The sequence below is a fragment of the Engraulis encrasicolus genome, chromosome 4 (genome assembly GCF_034702125.1).
Source record: "Engraulis encrasicolus isolate BLACKSEA-1 chromosome 4, IST_EnEncr_1.0, whole genome shotgun sequence".
Taxonomy (NCBI): domain Eukaryota; kingdom Metazoa; phylum Chordata; class Actinopteri; order Clupeiformes; family Engraulidae; genus Engraulis; species Engraulis encrasicolus.
Window position 1 is genome coordinate 14,618,223 of NC_085860.1, and position 12,500 is coordinate 14,630,722.

At 48.2% G+C, this 12,500-nt stretch overlaps 1 protein-coding gene across 1 annotated transcript in view; it reads right to left on the reverse strand.

The window, feature by feature from the left end:
- Positions 1–12,500, reverse strand: part of reln (reelin) — a 232,615-nt gene that overhangs the window by 105,183 nt on the left and 114,932 nt on the right. Inside the window, exon 4 of the mRNA XM_063196757.1 lies at positions 7,723–7,793. Coding sequence (XP_063052827.1) covers positions 7,723–7,793 — 71 coding nt within the window. The remainder of the gene's footprint in view (positions 1–7,722; positions 7,794–12,500) is intronic.

Sequence of the window (12,500 nt, forward strand, 5' to 3'; positions counted from 1 at the left end):
CCACCTCTCTCCTCCTCTCCTCCTCCTCCTTCTCCTCTCTCCTCCTCTCCTCCTCCTCTTCAGTGCTCGCGTGTCCCTCGGGAGTGCAGTGCGTGGCCTCCAGTGAGTTATATGTGACTTTTAATAATCCATCTGTGTGCGGAGGGGAGGGGGGGGGAGGGGGTTGCGAGCAGGAGGTCCGGGCGGCCCATAAACCCCTGATTTATGGAGCTGGGGGAAATTGCAAGCTCTCTGGCGGGGGCCACCACTCTGCCCACCCGGGCCTGTCACCAGGGGGGGGGGGGGGGGGGGGGGTGAGCTGGGCGGGGTGTGGGTGTGTGTGTGGTGTGGGGGGTGGTTGTTGTGATGGATGGTCGGAGTCTTCGGACAGTCATCATTGCTACTGCTGTGCTGCCTGCTGCCGTACCACCCACTGCTGATGCTGCTCTGTGTTTCCAGATTGGGCAGTTTCCCCCAAAATCGGGCTGCTTAGTATGACCTTCTGCGGGTTAAAAAGGGCATTTGGGTGGATTTTTGTACAGCTTTATGGCTATAGAAATCAATAGAATTTAGTTCAAATTGGGCAAGATTTAGTGCCTCCAGGTGGGTTTTGAGCACTTTTTATGGGCTGGAAATCATTAGTCTCATCTGGCAACCCTGTTGCTGCCGCCGCTGTTACAGCTCTAGCTCCAACTCCTGCCAACTAGCCAGAGAGACTGTCTCCTTTCCCTCGCCTCCTACTCCTGTCTCCTCCTTCTCCTCGCCTCTCTATTCTATCCGTCCTGTCGTTGCCTATTTGGCTAATATGAGCCCGCTAGATACTCACTGCAGGCTATGAGGCACTGAGCTCTCTCTCTCTCTCTCTCTCTCTCTCTCTCTCTCTCTCTCTCTCTCTCTCTCTCTCTCTCCCTCGCTCTCTCTTGCTCTCTCCCTCTCCTCTCTCTCTCTCTCTCTCTCTCTCTCCTCTCTCTCTCTCTCCTTCTCTTTGCCCCCCTGAGAGTGTTTTTCCTCCTCATTTCCCATGCCAAGCCGCCGCGAGTACGCCATTTATGCGGACGATGATTGAGAGTGAAAGGGAGGCAGAGGCAGCGCGGGCTTCGTTCCTCATGCCATGCCATGCTGTTATTTCCCTGCTGCTACTCCGCGCATAGTAAATACAGAACAGGCAAATGGAAGGCAATATTTTTTAAGGCTATATAGTTTTTTGTTTTTTTTTACCCACACAAACACGAACACAGCCGTGTTGCTTGGTAGAGTAATGGGAATAACTAGGTGTACGGTACATCAAGGATTTACTGTCAGGCATGTTTGGGTTGTGGGGTGAGGGTGGGGGTTGGTGGTTGGTGGAGGGATGGAGAGAGGGAGTAGAGGGAAGAGAGTGAATGAATGAGGGAAAGTGAGGGAGATCTGTTGCTGCGGAAACGTCCCGCCCTGACAGGAAGAGAGTAGGAGCTGCAGGTTTAGCCACATGAAAGGCAGAGGGATTCAGAGACCTGCTCATATATCTAAGAGGACCGCAATTTTAGCTCATTAGGCCCTCAACGTCTGGCCTTCTTGATTCAATTTGACAAACAAAACTTCTAATGAAAGTCGTTGGACGGGCGGGCACCATATGAATGGTCTCCACCGGTTTAGACATAAAAAGCGTTTCAGCATCGCATGGGCTCCTTGGTCTCTGCAGGGTGCCTGCTGCGAAGTATGAAATCCTGTTCCTCCATGCAGTTCATAGTATTAACATACAGTATCAGTGGCGGAACAATCGCAGACAGGGCCCAGGGGCAAAACACTGATAGGGCCCCCCATTCGGCCTGCCATGGTCACAATAGGGCCCCCAACACCCAACCAGGCGGGCCCTGGGCCCAGGGGCAAATGCCCCGTGTGCCCCCTAACAGCTCCGCCCCTGTACAGTACCTATATATTTTCCATCCCTTGCATGTCTCTCCTTCTACAGTAGCTGTTCTCAGACCAGTCTATCTGTGTACGCTGTTTGGGCCTTTGGTCCCCGTACTTCCCTGTCGAATGACAGCTTTGGCCCCCTAACACTGCTGCCCCATATCCAAATCCTCTCTGAAGATTTGAAGGGGTGTCAAACTCATATTAGAGTGGGACAACATAAATGAGCCAAACTCATTATTTATTCCAAAAATGGATGGAAACGATGCATGCATACCTTAATACTTGTGTTAGGTTGTATAGTATAGTATGAGTATGAGGTATCGCTACTGAAGCACTTGTGTGTGCTGTAACACTGGCTTGGTCCCCCTCACAATTCCTGAAAACTGAAAAAAGTTTCCGTTCAAGTTATGTGGTGTAGTATGTGGGCACATTGGAAATGATCTTGTGGACTAAATTAAATGACACTGCAGGCCAGATTTGCCCCCTGCGACTGAATTTGACGAACCGGGGCGAAAGCCGAATGTTGACTCAGTCAAACAGTCTGTACTAAGAGGAATCCGTTTCCATGGAAGTTGGGAGATGGTCTGTCCTTAGGCCTCCGATTTCCGATTTCAAATTCCGATTCAAATTGTGCTTTACTAGCATGACTGTTATAATACAGCATTGTCAAAGCATACAAATAATAAGACAAAAGTGTGAATAGTGTTACCTTAACCAATCAGTAACGAACTCTGCGGGTGAGATCTGCGTCACCATTCTGCTGATTGGCAGCACCATGAGCGAACCGAGCTAGGAGGGTTGGGCCAGACTATGTACGGAGCCAAAATCTTTGGGTGGAAATACGTATGGACGGCGTTGCCAGGCTAAAGTTTCTACAGCAACTCTACCCAGTCAGACCTGTCTCTGCCTATTTATCTGGCACCCATGTCCTGTGCCCACCCACCCCCATTTCCCTGTCCAGTGCCCTACAGTCGTTGCCTGGTTAACACCAGACCTAATCACAAGTGAGATTAGGTCTGGGGAGTTGCCTATTGTAAATTCCGTAGGGGGCTGAATACTTGGCTATTATAACACACTGCCCTGCTCTCTGATTGGCCAGAGAAACTGTTCAGATCGAAACGATTGTGTAGAACTAAAGGCAGTATGGGAGTTCCCAGGCTACTAAAGTCGGTCCCATCAACGCTGCCCCTTATACAAGTACACTCTGTGTTTAGGCCAGTCTTTAGATGCTCCACAAGCCCTAGGTTCCCCACTCCCCTGTCCCCTGCTATCCTTCTACAGCAACTGCCCACATCGCTGGCCCTCCGTTCCCCACTCCCCTGTCCTATGCCCTATGCCCCCTTCCCTCCGCTACCCCGATGTCCCCCTCCCTCCCACCGCTGCCCCATATCCAAAATCCTCTCTGCAGACTTAGAGGCTTTCCGTCGTCACTCAGCAGCCAGCTAATCTGCTCATTTGTTCCCCTCTGATGCCGCTTCTGATTTACTTACTCTCTCCCTTGCCCTATTTTTCTGTCTATCTCTCGTTAACACATACACACTCCTACATGATATGCACAGTAACACTCACACACACACACACACACACACGCACACACGCACACATGCACACACATGCATGCACAAACACAAGCATGCACGCAGGCACACACACACACACACATATACAGTACACACACACGCACACAGGCACACACGCACACATGCACACACGTACGCACACAAGCGCACGCACGCAGGCACGCAGGCACGCACACAGGCACACACGCACACATGCACACACGTACGCACACAAGCGCACGCAAGGATCATAACCCTGCCAGGGTATTTATAATTTCTTTAGCTGCTCAAGTCTCGTCTTAGTGGAAGTGGAACTTTGAAGTGGCTTGAGCCCTTCTATCTACTCTTACCCTCTTAAAAATGCTAATGCCGATACTCGAGCAGGCTCTTATGGCGCTCAACTCTCCAGGTCGCGCTCACTAAATTTGGGAGAGGTCCTTTAAACGATGCCCCTGCCTGATAGTATGCTTTGCTGAGAGTTAATGCAACACATTTTCTGACATTTGGTCCCTTCTTCTTTGGGTGTGTGTGCGGGATGGTTTTCAACATTCAAGAGTCTTACAGGGACACGACAGATAGAGTAATCCTGCAAAACTCTTCAAGCATGCCCGTCATCTCGAGGTCTCCATCAGTGGACTCCTTACTTGAGTTGTTCTTTTCAAGTAAAAGAGTCAAGTGGGGCAGCAGTCCTCACTTGTCTCCTTCGCTCTTCTCTTTCTCTCTCTGTGTCTCTGTCTCTGTTTTGTCCCTGTCTCCCCCTCTCTCTCCATCTCTCTCTCTCTCTCTCTCTCTCTGTCTCTCGTTCCTCTTTTGAAGTTTTCAAAGAGCAGAGGAATGTCAAACAACCAGAGCACTGTGTGTTTGGCAGCATGACACTGGGACGTTGAGGGGTTTGCTTGGTGACACAGAACGCCCCAAAACACCTCTTGTGTCTTCACACATCCCACGAGAACATGACACTTCTGTATCACCATCTCTCCATCTCTCCTCACCATCTTCACATCTCTCTCTCTCTCCATCTCTCAATCTTTCCACCTCTCCACACCATCTACACATCTCTCTCTCTCTCTCTCTCTCTCTCTCTCTCTCTCTCTCTCTCTCTCTCTCTCTCTCTCTCTGACTCTTCTTCTCCATGTCTTGCCCCTGGCACATTCCAATCTTATTTGTTATTTCATATTTTCTGACAGTCTTCTGCCATGGAGCAAAGAACATGGAATGAAAAAAAAAAAACAAGTACCAAGAACTTAAAAATGTGACATATTATTTGCAGCCGTTGAGGAATTAGCCAGTAACGAGGTCAAGCAGCCGCTCTCATCTCATCTGCCTCTCTCCCTCCACTTCTTTATTTTATAACGTTTCTCTTTTTTAATGGTGTTTGATCTCCCAGTGGTTGGCAGCCCACCGTACGTACCGTCAATTTATGACCTTGAAGTTTCTCATTAACGCTCGGCCCCTTGAATCCACTCATCTTTTCAACTCACGAGAGGAGTGGCGGAGAGACAGGGAGATGAGGGGAAACTGTGTGTGTGTGTGTGTGTGTGTGTGTGTGTGTGTGTGTGTGTGTGTGTGTGTGTGTGTGTGTGTGTGTGTTTGTGTGTGTGTGTGCGTGTGTGTGTGTTTGTGTGTGTGTGGTGTGTGTGTGTGTGTGTGTGTGTGTGTGTGTGTGTGTGTGTGTGTGTGTGTGTGTGTGTGTGTGTGTGTGTGTGTGTGTGTGTGTGTGTGTGTGTGTGTGTGTGTGTGTGTGTGTGTGCATACATGTACGTGCGCGTGCGTCACAATGAAAGGTAGTCTGACACAAATAATTTCTTGGTAACGTCCCATTTCTCCCCTCTCCTCTCCTTTTAACACCTTGGCTGTGACCGTACACAGTATCTTCAATCTGTCTTCCATTACAATCTTCCCCTCTCTCTCTCTCTCTCTCTCTCTCTCTCTCTCTCTCTCTCTCTCTCTCTCTCTGCTCCTTCTCAACTAACCACTTCCAATTGCAATCATTCTCTCCCTCCTCCCTCTGTGTCGTCCTCTCACTTCTTCACTCTTTCCATCTTTATCTTTCTCCTTGCCAGAAGCTATGCTATCGCTCTCTCTCTCTCTCCCTCTCCATTTCCTCTCATCTCCTTCTTGTCATCATTCCTCTCGTCCTCTCTCCTCTCTCTGGAGCAGTATGTCACTCCTTCAAGTTCAGCGTGTCTTTGCCGAGTGGCACGGCCGAGGACGCCTGCCAAGCCCACGAGAGCCCTCTCTGTGGGGGCACGCCGGCTATGCTAAAGTATGCTCAAGGGCAGTTCTAGACAGGGAACAGGGTGGGCCAGGGCCCCTGTAGATTTCCTCCTGGCCCCTGTTGTGGCCCCTGTGCTGAACAGCAAATGACTAAATACATTCATTTCTAACCACATGATATACATTTTGTTGTATATTATAGGCCTACTGTATAATCATAACAATATAAAAATTGATCTCGCATGCCAATTCATGTGCCTCCCTGAAAAAACAATGACCTCGCCTTGCCCCCCCATGGAAATGTTGGTCTAGAACCTCTCTATGGTATGATGTGCTGAACTGGATTGCATTGTGGGATTGAGTGCCCGGGGCAGGACAGTGTGGCGGAGTAAGGGGAAGGGTATTCTATGGGAATGGTATTCTATGGGAAGGGTATTCTATGGGAGGGGTATTCTATGGGAGGGGTATTCTATGGGAGGGGTATTCTATGGGAAGGGTATTCTATGGGAAGGGTATTCTATGGGAATGGTATTCTATGGGAGGGGTATTCTATGGGAGGGGTATTGTAGGGGAAGGGTATTCTATGGGAAGGGTATTCTATGGGAATGGTACTCTATGGGAGGGGTATTCTATGGGAGGGGTATTCTATGGGAGGGGTATTCTATGGGAGGGGTATTGTAGGGGAAGGGTATTCTATGGGAAGGGTATTCTATGGGAATGGTACTCTATGGGAAGGGTATTCTGGGGCACAACGATGACAAGTGCTGGACAAGAACACTCATGTTGGCAGCTTCAAAGGACTTGTCAGTGCACTCATTCACATAACCCAGAAAACACACACATGCACACACAAGCATGCACACACACGGGGCACAGACGCACACATATGCACGCACACATACGGACACATGCACACTCTTCCACTGGCTCACTTGCACTTATTCAATGTGACAAACACACACACGCACACATGCACGCACGCACGCGCGCATGCACGCACACACACTCAACATGTGCCTCTTCTCTCCGTGCCCTAGAAAGTCTAGCAAATATCTTGCAGTGCACTGGGGTTGTGCCAGCACTTGTTCCCTTCCAGGCGCCAATTTTTTCCCCCCTTCGCTCCTCTGTCTCCGTGTCTCTGTGGTATGACTGGCTTTAGCCATGGGCAGACATCGCTCCACTAACTCGTGTCTGACACTTTCCATCGCTTCAGCATTTCAAGGCCTCGACGTGGAAGGGTAGTGCACCATGCACCACGTCTACTCTACTGCTGCTGAGCACTTAGTGGAAGGTTGTTGTACTCTCTCTCTCTCTCTCTCTCTCTCTCTCTCTCTCTCTCTCTCTCTCTCTCTCTCTCTCTCTCTCTCTCTCTCTCCTTCTCTCTCTGACGTATGTGAAGTGGATTTAGAGTATTCCACACACTTCTGTGGGTGTCATTTTTGAAGTGTTAACCCCTTAAGACGCGGCTTTATTCATTTGTTGTTACCAGTATGGTAATGACCAAGTCGTGGTGCATTACTAAAGGGCCTGTGTTGTGTCATAGTAGTGTAGTACTATGGTAGTTACATTTCTATTACAGCGTGCCACTGGAGGTACGGCGCGCATTAAGGGGCTACGATTACTTTCTGAACCTTTCAACCACTATGAGGTCACTGTCCAGGTGCTGATGACGTAGTACATGTTGTTATGACAGTGTGACCTCACTTGTGATCCGTGGACAGATAGAGAAAAGACCGCACAGCAGTAACGCACAGCAGCAAATGCAAGATGTACACACTCATTGAATCTGCCTCCTGTCCTACCTTTTTTGAGGAAAAATCCTGACTTTACCTAGTCCCTTTTAACCTGTCCTCCAGCCTCAATACCCAACCATTCCACCCACCTACAATCTGTCCCCTCAATCCCACCTCATCTCACCTCATTCTACCTCATCCCTTCCCATCCTATTCCATCCCAGCCCTAACCCTATCTCCATCCCATCCCACCCCATCCCACCTCATCCCATCCCGTTCCCCCAGGACAGTCCCCTGGAAAGGGCAGGGGAGAATGTGAGCTGGCGGTCTGGTCTCACCTCCCTGCTCGCACAGCTGCTGGGCCAGGGCGTCCTTGAAGATGATCTGTCCTCGATGTGTGGCCGTGGCCCTGGAGAGGGAAAGAGAGAGAGAGGGGGGGGGGGGAGATGGTGAGAGAGATACAGATAGATAGACAGAGACAGACAGAAAAAAAGAAGTGAGTTGAAGGGAGAGATAGAAAGAGAGAGAGGGAGGGAGAGAAAGAGAGAAAGAGGTTCAAATCTCAAATTATTCTGGCATTGCGAGCAAGCAGAGGACACTGAGGGGGTGGATGGTGTGAATGGGAGAGGGAGGGGGGACGATAACGAGCCCATTACCTAGAATGAAGATGAACACTGCACAGATGGTCTAATACCACCGCATATTAGTGTGTGTGTGTGTGTGTGTGTGTGTGTGTGTGTGTGTGTGTGTGTGTGTGTGTGTGTGTGTGTGTGTGTGTGTGTGTGTGTGTGTGTGTGTGTGTGTGTGTGAGTGAGAAAGTGAGTGAAAAAGTGAGTGTGAGGATGAAAGAGAGAGCGAGAGAGAGAGCGAGAGAGAGAGAGAGAGAGAGAGAGAGAGAGAGAGAGAGAGAGAGAGAGAGAGAGAGAGAGAGAGGGAATTTGTGTAGTTCTGTCTGCTTTACTGTATGTGTGTGAATTTCTGTGGGTGTCATGTGTGCATCTGTACGATTGTGCGTGTAAAAGAGAGAAAAAGAGTATATTCAAAAGCACAGCTGGGCTAGTAGAGGACACTGAACACTCTTTCTCTGCCTGCCTGCCGGGCTGCCTGGTACAGCTTATAAAGCACCGTGCTCTGGAGAGGAGGCGGGTGAGAGGCGGACGAGACGAGAGGTGAGGGAAGGAGGTTAGTGTGTACTGCAGCAATGAACCCAAAGGTGGAAGAGTAAAAGGTCCACTGCAAGCGTAGCTGGCTGAAGATAAGCCCCTTTTTCAAAGGTCCTTCAAAGTCAAATGGCCACACACACACAATTCGCCAGCCAGCAGCCAGCCAGCAGCAAGTCTGGCGGGCACAACCAGGGCTGCTGACAGCTTTTGCTGGGCCCAAGACAAATTCATCTCAAAGGGCCCCCTATCCAACACATACAACAGATAGTGAAATAATACACATAGAACAGATCAGGGAAACTCAACATTGGGGCCCCTTTCTACCTGGGCCCGGGACACATTACCCCTTTGTCCCCCCTTGTCGTCTTCCCTTGGCACAACTGCCCACTTGCTCGCCTGTGTTCGCTTTTAGAGTTGCTAGAGCATGGCGGCTCATCCAGCATTTTGGCACGCTAACAAAAAGTTTAGAAACACAAAACCCGATTATAGCCTTTTCTTTTGCATCTGAGGTCGTGATCATTTTTCGCAGATGTTTCGAGGACAGAGTGCTTTGGAGTCTGAACTCACATGGATGCAATTCTGAAATGGCAACGGAGGCTAGAAAATTTGTTTTACACTCAACATCTTGTGTGCATTAGCCTTCATCTGTTACAGAACACTCGACTGTAGCTTGTAAGATTGAAGTAAACTTCCCATCTAAAGGGAAACGTACTTTCAGCGGACATGATGTCTTTAAATGCGATGTGCACTGTGAGCGGTCTCTGTGTGAGATCGCTATGCTTAAAGTGTTATTAAGTTCTTGCAGTTCGTGCTGCATCATCTTGATATTAAAATATAGCAATTAAAAAATTGGGACACATTAGCATTTTGATTTGTTAAGTTAAGTCCACCACCAGCAGCGTGGCCGCAGAACAGTTAAGTGTCACTGCGACTGTCTGTCATGATGTGTCACAAAGTTTAAAAGATGGTGCCACTTTCTGCCCAGTCTAGTATGTAATTTACATCGACTAACGATGGCCTCGCATCTTGTCCAATCATGTTTCCACTCACACAGTGTGACATGCAAACCCACTGCCTGGTGGAACAGACAAGTGCACTCACACACTTATAGCTGGTGGGTGAACATGTCAGCATACTGTAAGTGGATTTGCAGTCGTTTTTAATCGTAGACGTGCCCAGGGATAGTTGTTGCTGCCTTTGGGTGAACGCCGAATTTAAGTCATCAGATTTGAAATGACCGCACTGAGGACGGCTTCAGGCCAAAATGAATCTGTGCAATCTGAGGGTGCAACTTTTAACCCTTGTAAGACCTTCAGGTCCATAGGGCCCAACTATTCCACTATTTGTTTTGGAGAATGAATAAATAAACAGCACGAGAAAATGTCATACTGTGTTTCTCATGCAAAAACCTAAAAACTGGTCCCACAACCCCGAATACCATACAAGGGTTAAGAGAAGAGAATAAGCAAGAGTGTGCAGTCTTTTCTACTCTACCTGATGGATTTGCAGCATAAATGTGTGGTGTATGGGACATGTACTGTATATAGTGCATATAATACTAACAGTTTGTGGGAAGCATTTATTCAAGTAAGACAGTCCGCAATCATGTCAAAACTTTCACAAATACACATGCGCGCATTCACACTAAATCCATTTCCAGAATATAATAACTTATTTCCCATTATAAAGCAATCACTCTGTAGCAGAACAGAATGTCAGACCTCCTGCTGGGGCAGTCAGGCCAAGTGCAGGTCCTGCCGCTGCCATTTGGGACCAGGCTTTGGGGACCGTGCCGGCACTGGCCAGCCACGAAAGAAGAAGAAGAAGAAGAAGGGAAAAAAAGAAACAGGCCGTAAATGAACACGGCACAGTAATTACAACATAATGAACTTAGGGCTTAACGAGGACGGGCATCTGGGTAAATGAATCAGCCGGGGTTGCCAAGGCCCTAATGAATTAACGTGGCGAACTCTTGCCAACCTCCTCGGACATAAATAAAAAGTCGACTTCCTGTTGAAGCCAAGTTACCCCGTGAGGAAAGCGAGGTCGTAAGGAGGCGGCCCGCTAACTCTCTAGCTCTGTAACTCTGTAACTCTGTAACTCTCTAACTTCTCCAAGTCTTCTCCAGCTATAGCCAAGTTCGCTTCGAAAAGTACAAAGTGCTGTGTCACCGTGCCAGTTTGTGTCAGTGACAGTGCAGTATGTCATTGAGGGACGGTTGATATAGAGGCACCCTCTGCCCAAAGGGGCTGCGTGATTTAAAGGCTGATTTAATCAAGGCACGGCATCAAATCTTCTCAACTGAACTGAAACACTCCCTCCCTCCCACACACACATACACACACTCACACGCACACACACACACACACACACACACACACACACACACACACACACACACACACACACACACACACACACACACACACACACACACACACACACACACACACACACACACACACACACACACACACACACACACACACACACACGCACGCACACACACACACACACACACGCACACACACACACACACACGTGCATGCACACACGCAAGCACACACGCACCCACACACACACACACACACACACACACACACACACACACACACACACACACACACACACACACACACAAACACACACACACACACACACACTCTTCTGCCAGTCTGCCCGCCCACCCATTGCCTTACCCCCCCCACCCCCCACCCTCCTCTCTCTCTCTCTCTGATCAGAGGTCGGGCTGGGCTTTGAAGCTGACAAGTGGTTGAGAATGGCCAAAATACATCTCTGCTAATGAACGTACACACAAAGGCAAAGATGGGCACTGAGAAAGAAAGAAAAATGTCAGAAAGACAGAAAAAGATCAAAGCAAAAAAAAATAACAAGTTAAAGCAGAAAGACAAAGAAAGAAAGAAAGAAAGAAAGAAAGAAAGAAAGAAAGAAAGAAAGAAAGAAAGAAAGAAAGAAAGAACGATAGAAAGATGTATTATGGGAATAAAAGAACAGACAGGAAAGAGGGCAGAAAGGAAGACAGAAAGGAGAGCGAGAACAAGAAAGAGAGGAAAAAAAAGAAACAAGAAAAAAATTCTATGAAATAAGAGATGGAAAAGAGACTCCAGAGGTCCTAAATCTCGTGAACATAATGAGCCATGCATTACTGCCTTAAAGAAGCGAGGTGGTTCGAGAGAGAAGGAGGAGAGCGAAAATAATAAAAAAAAGAAAAAGAAAATCAATTGTAGGCCCATTACCGTCAGAGAAATAAAGCCGTAAATATCCCCCTGGCCCTTTTCTCCCCGGTCAGCCATTTTCCTGCCTTGCTAAGTGTCATATGTTTTGAGTTAATGGCTCTTCGGTGATGGCATGGCCAATGATAATGTCTGGAGCCCCCCTGGCTTGCATTGGAAGGATCTGCCCCTGAAATTGCATGCACAGAAAACCAATGGAGCTGACTATTCTCTGTTGAGAGTTTTTTCTGAGATTGATGGCTTTGAAATGGCCTTACGACCACTATGGTGTGGCCTACAGGTCAGCCTGTCTGGTCTGCTCATTGGAGTCAAAGATGCAAGGCCAAGACCTCGTAGTTTGTGACCACCCTTACACAAATCAACCATGGTTTTACTGTAGTAACCATGGTTTTACCATGGTATGTCATGGTTACTCTAAGGACTCTGAACCAACCATAGTATTACTATTCCAAGACCTAATAGTTTGTGACTACTGGTATATGGCCTTGCCCCAGGGCAGACTCCTGACATGATGTTTAGTTTAGTTTAGTTTGTGAGTGTGTGTTTGTGTGTGTGTGTACTCGTTATTTACTCTTTATATTAAAAAAAAATAAAAAAATAAAAAAAATAACTAACCCCTCTTTGCAACTGCACTTGTTGTTCTGTATATCTCCTGTGCACTTTGTATTTGCATGTGATGTTGGCTTGATTATGTCCTCT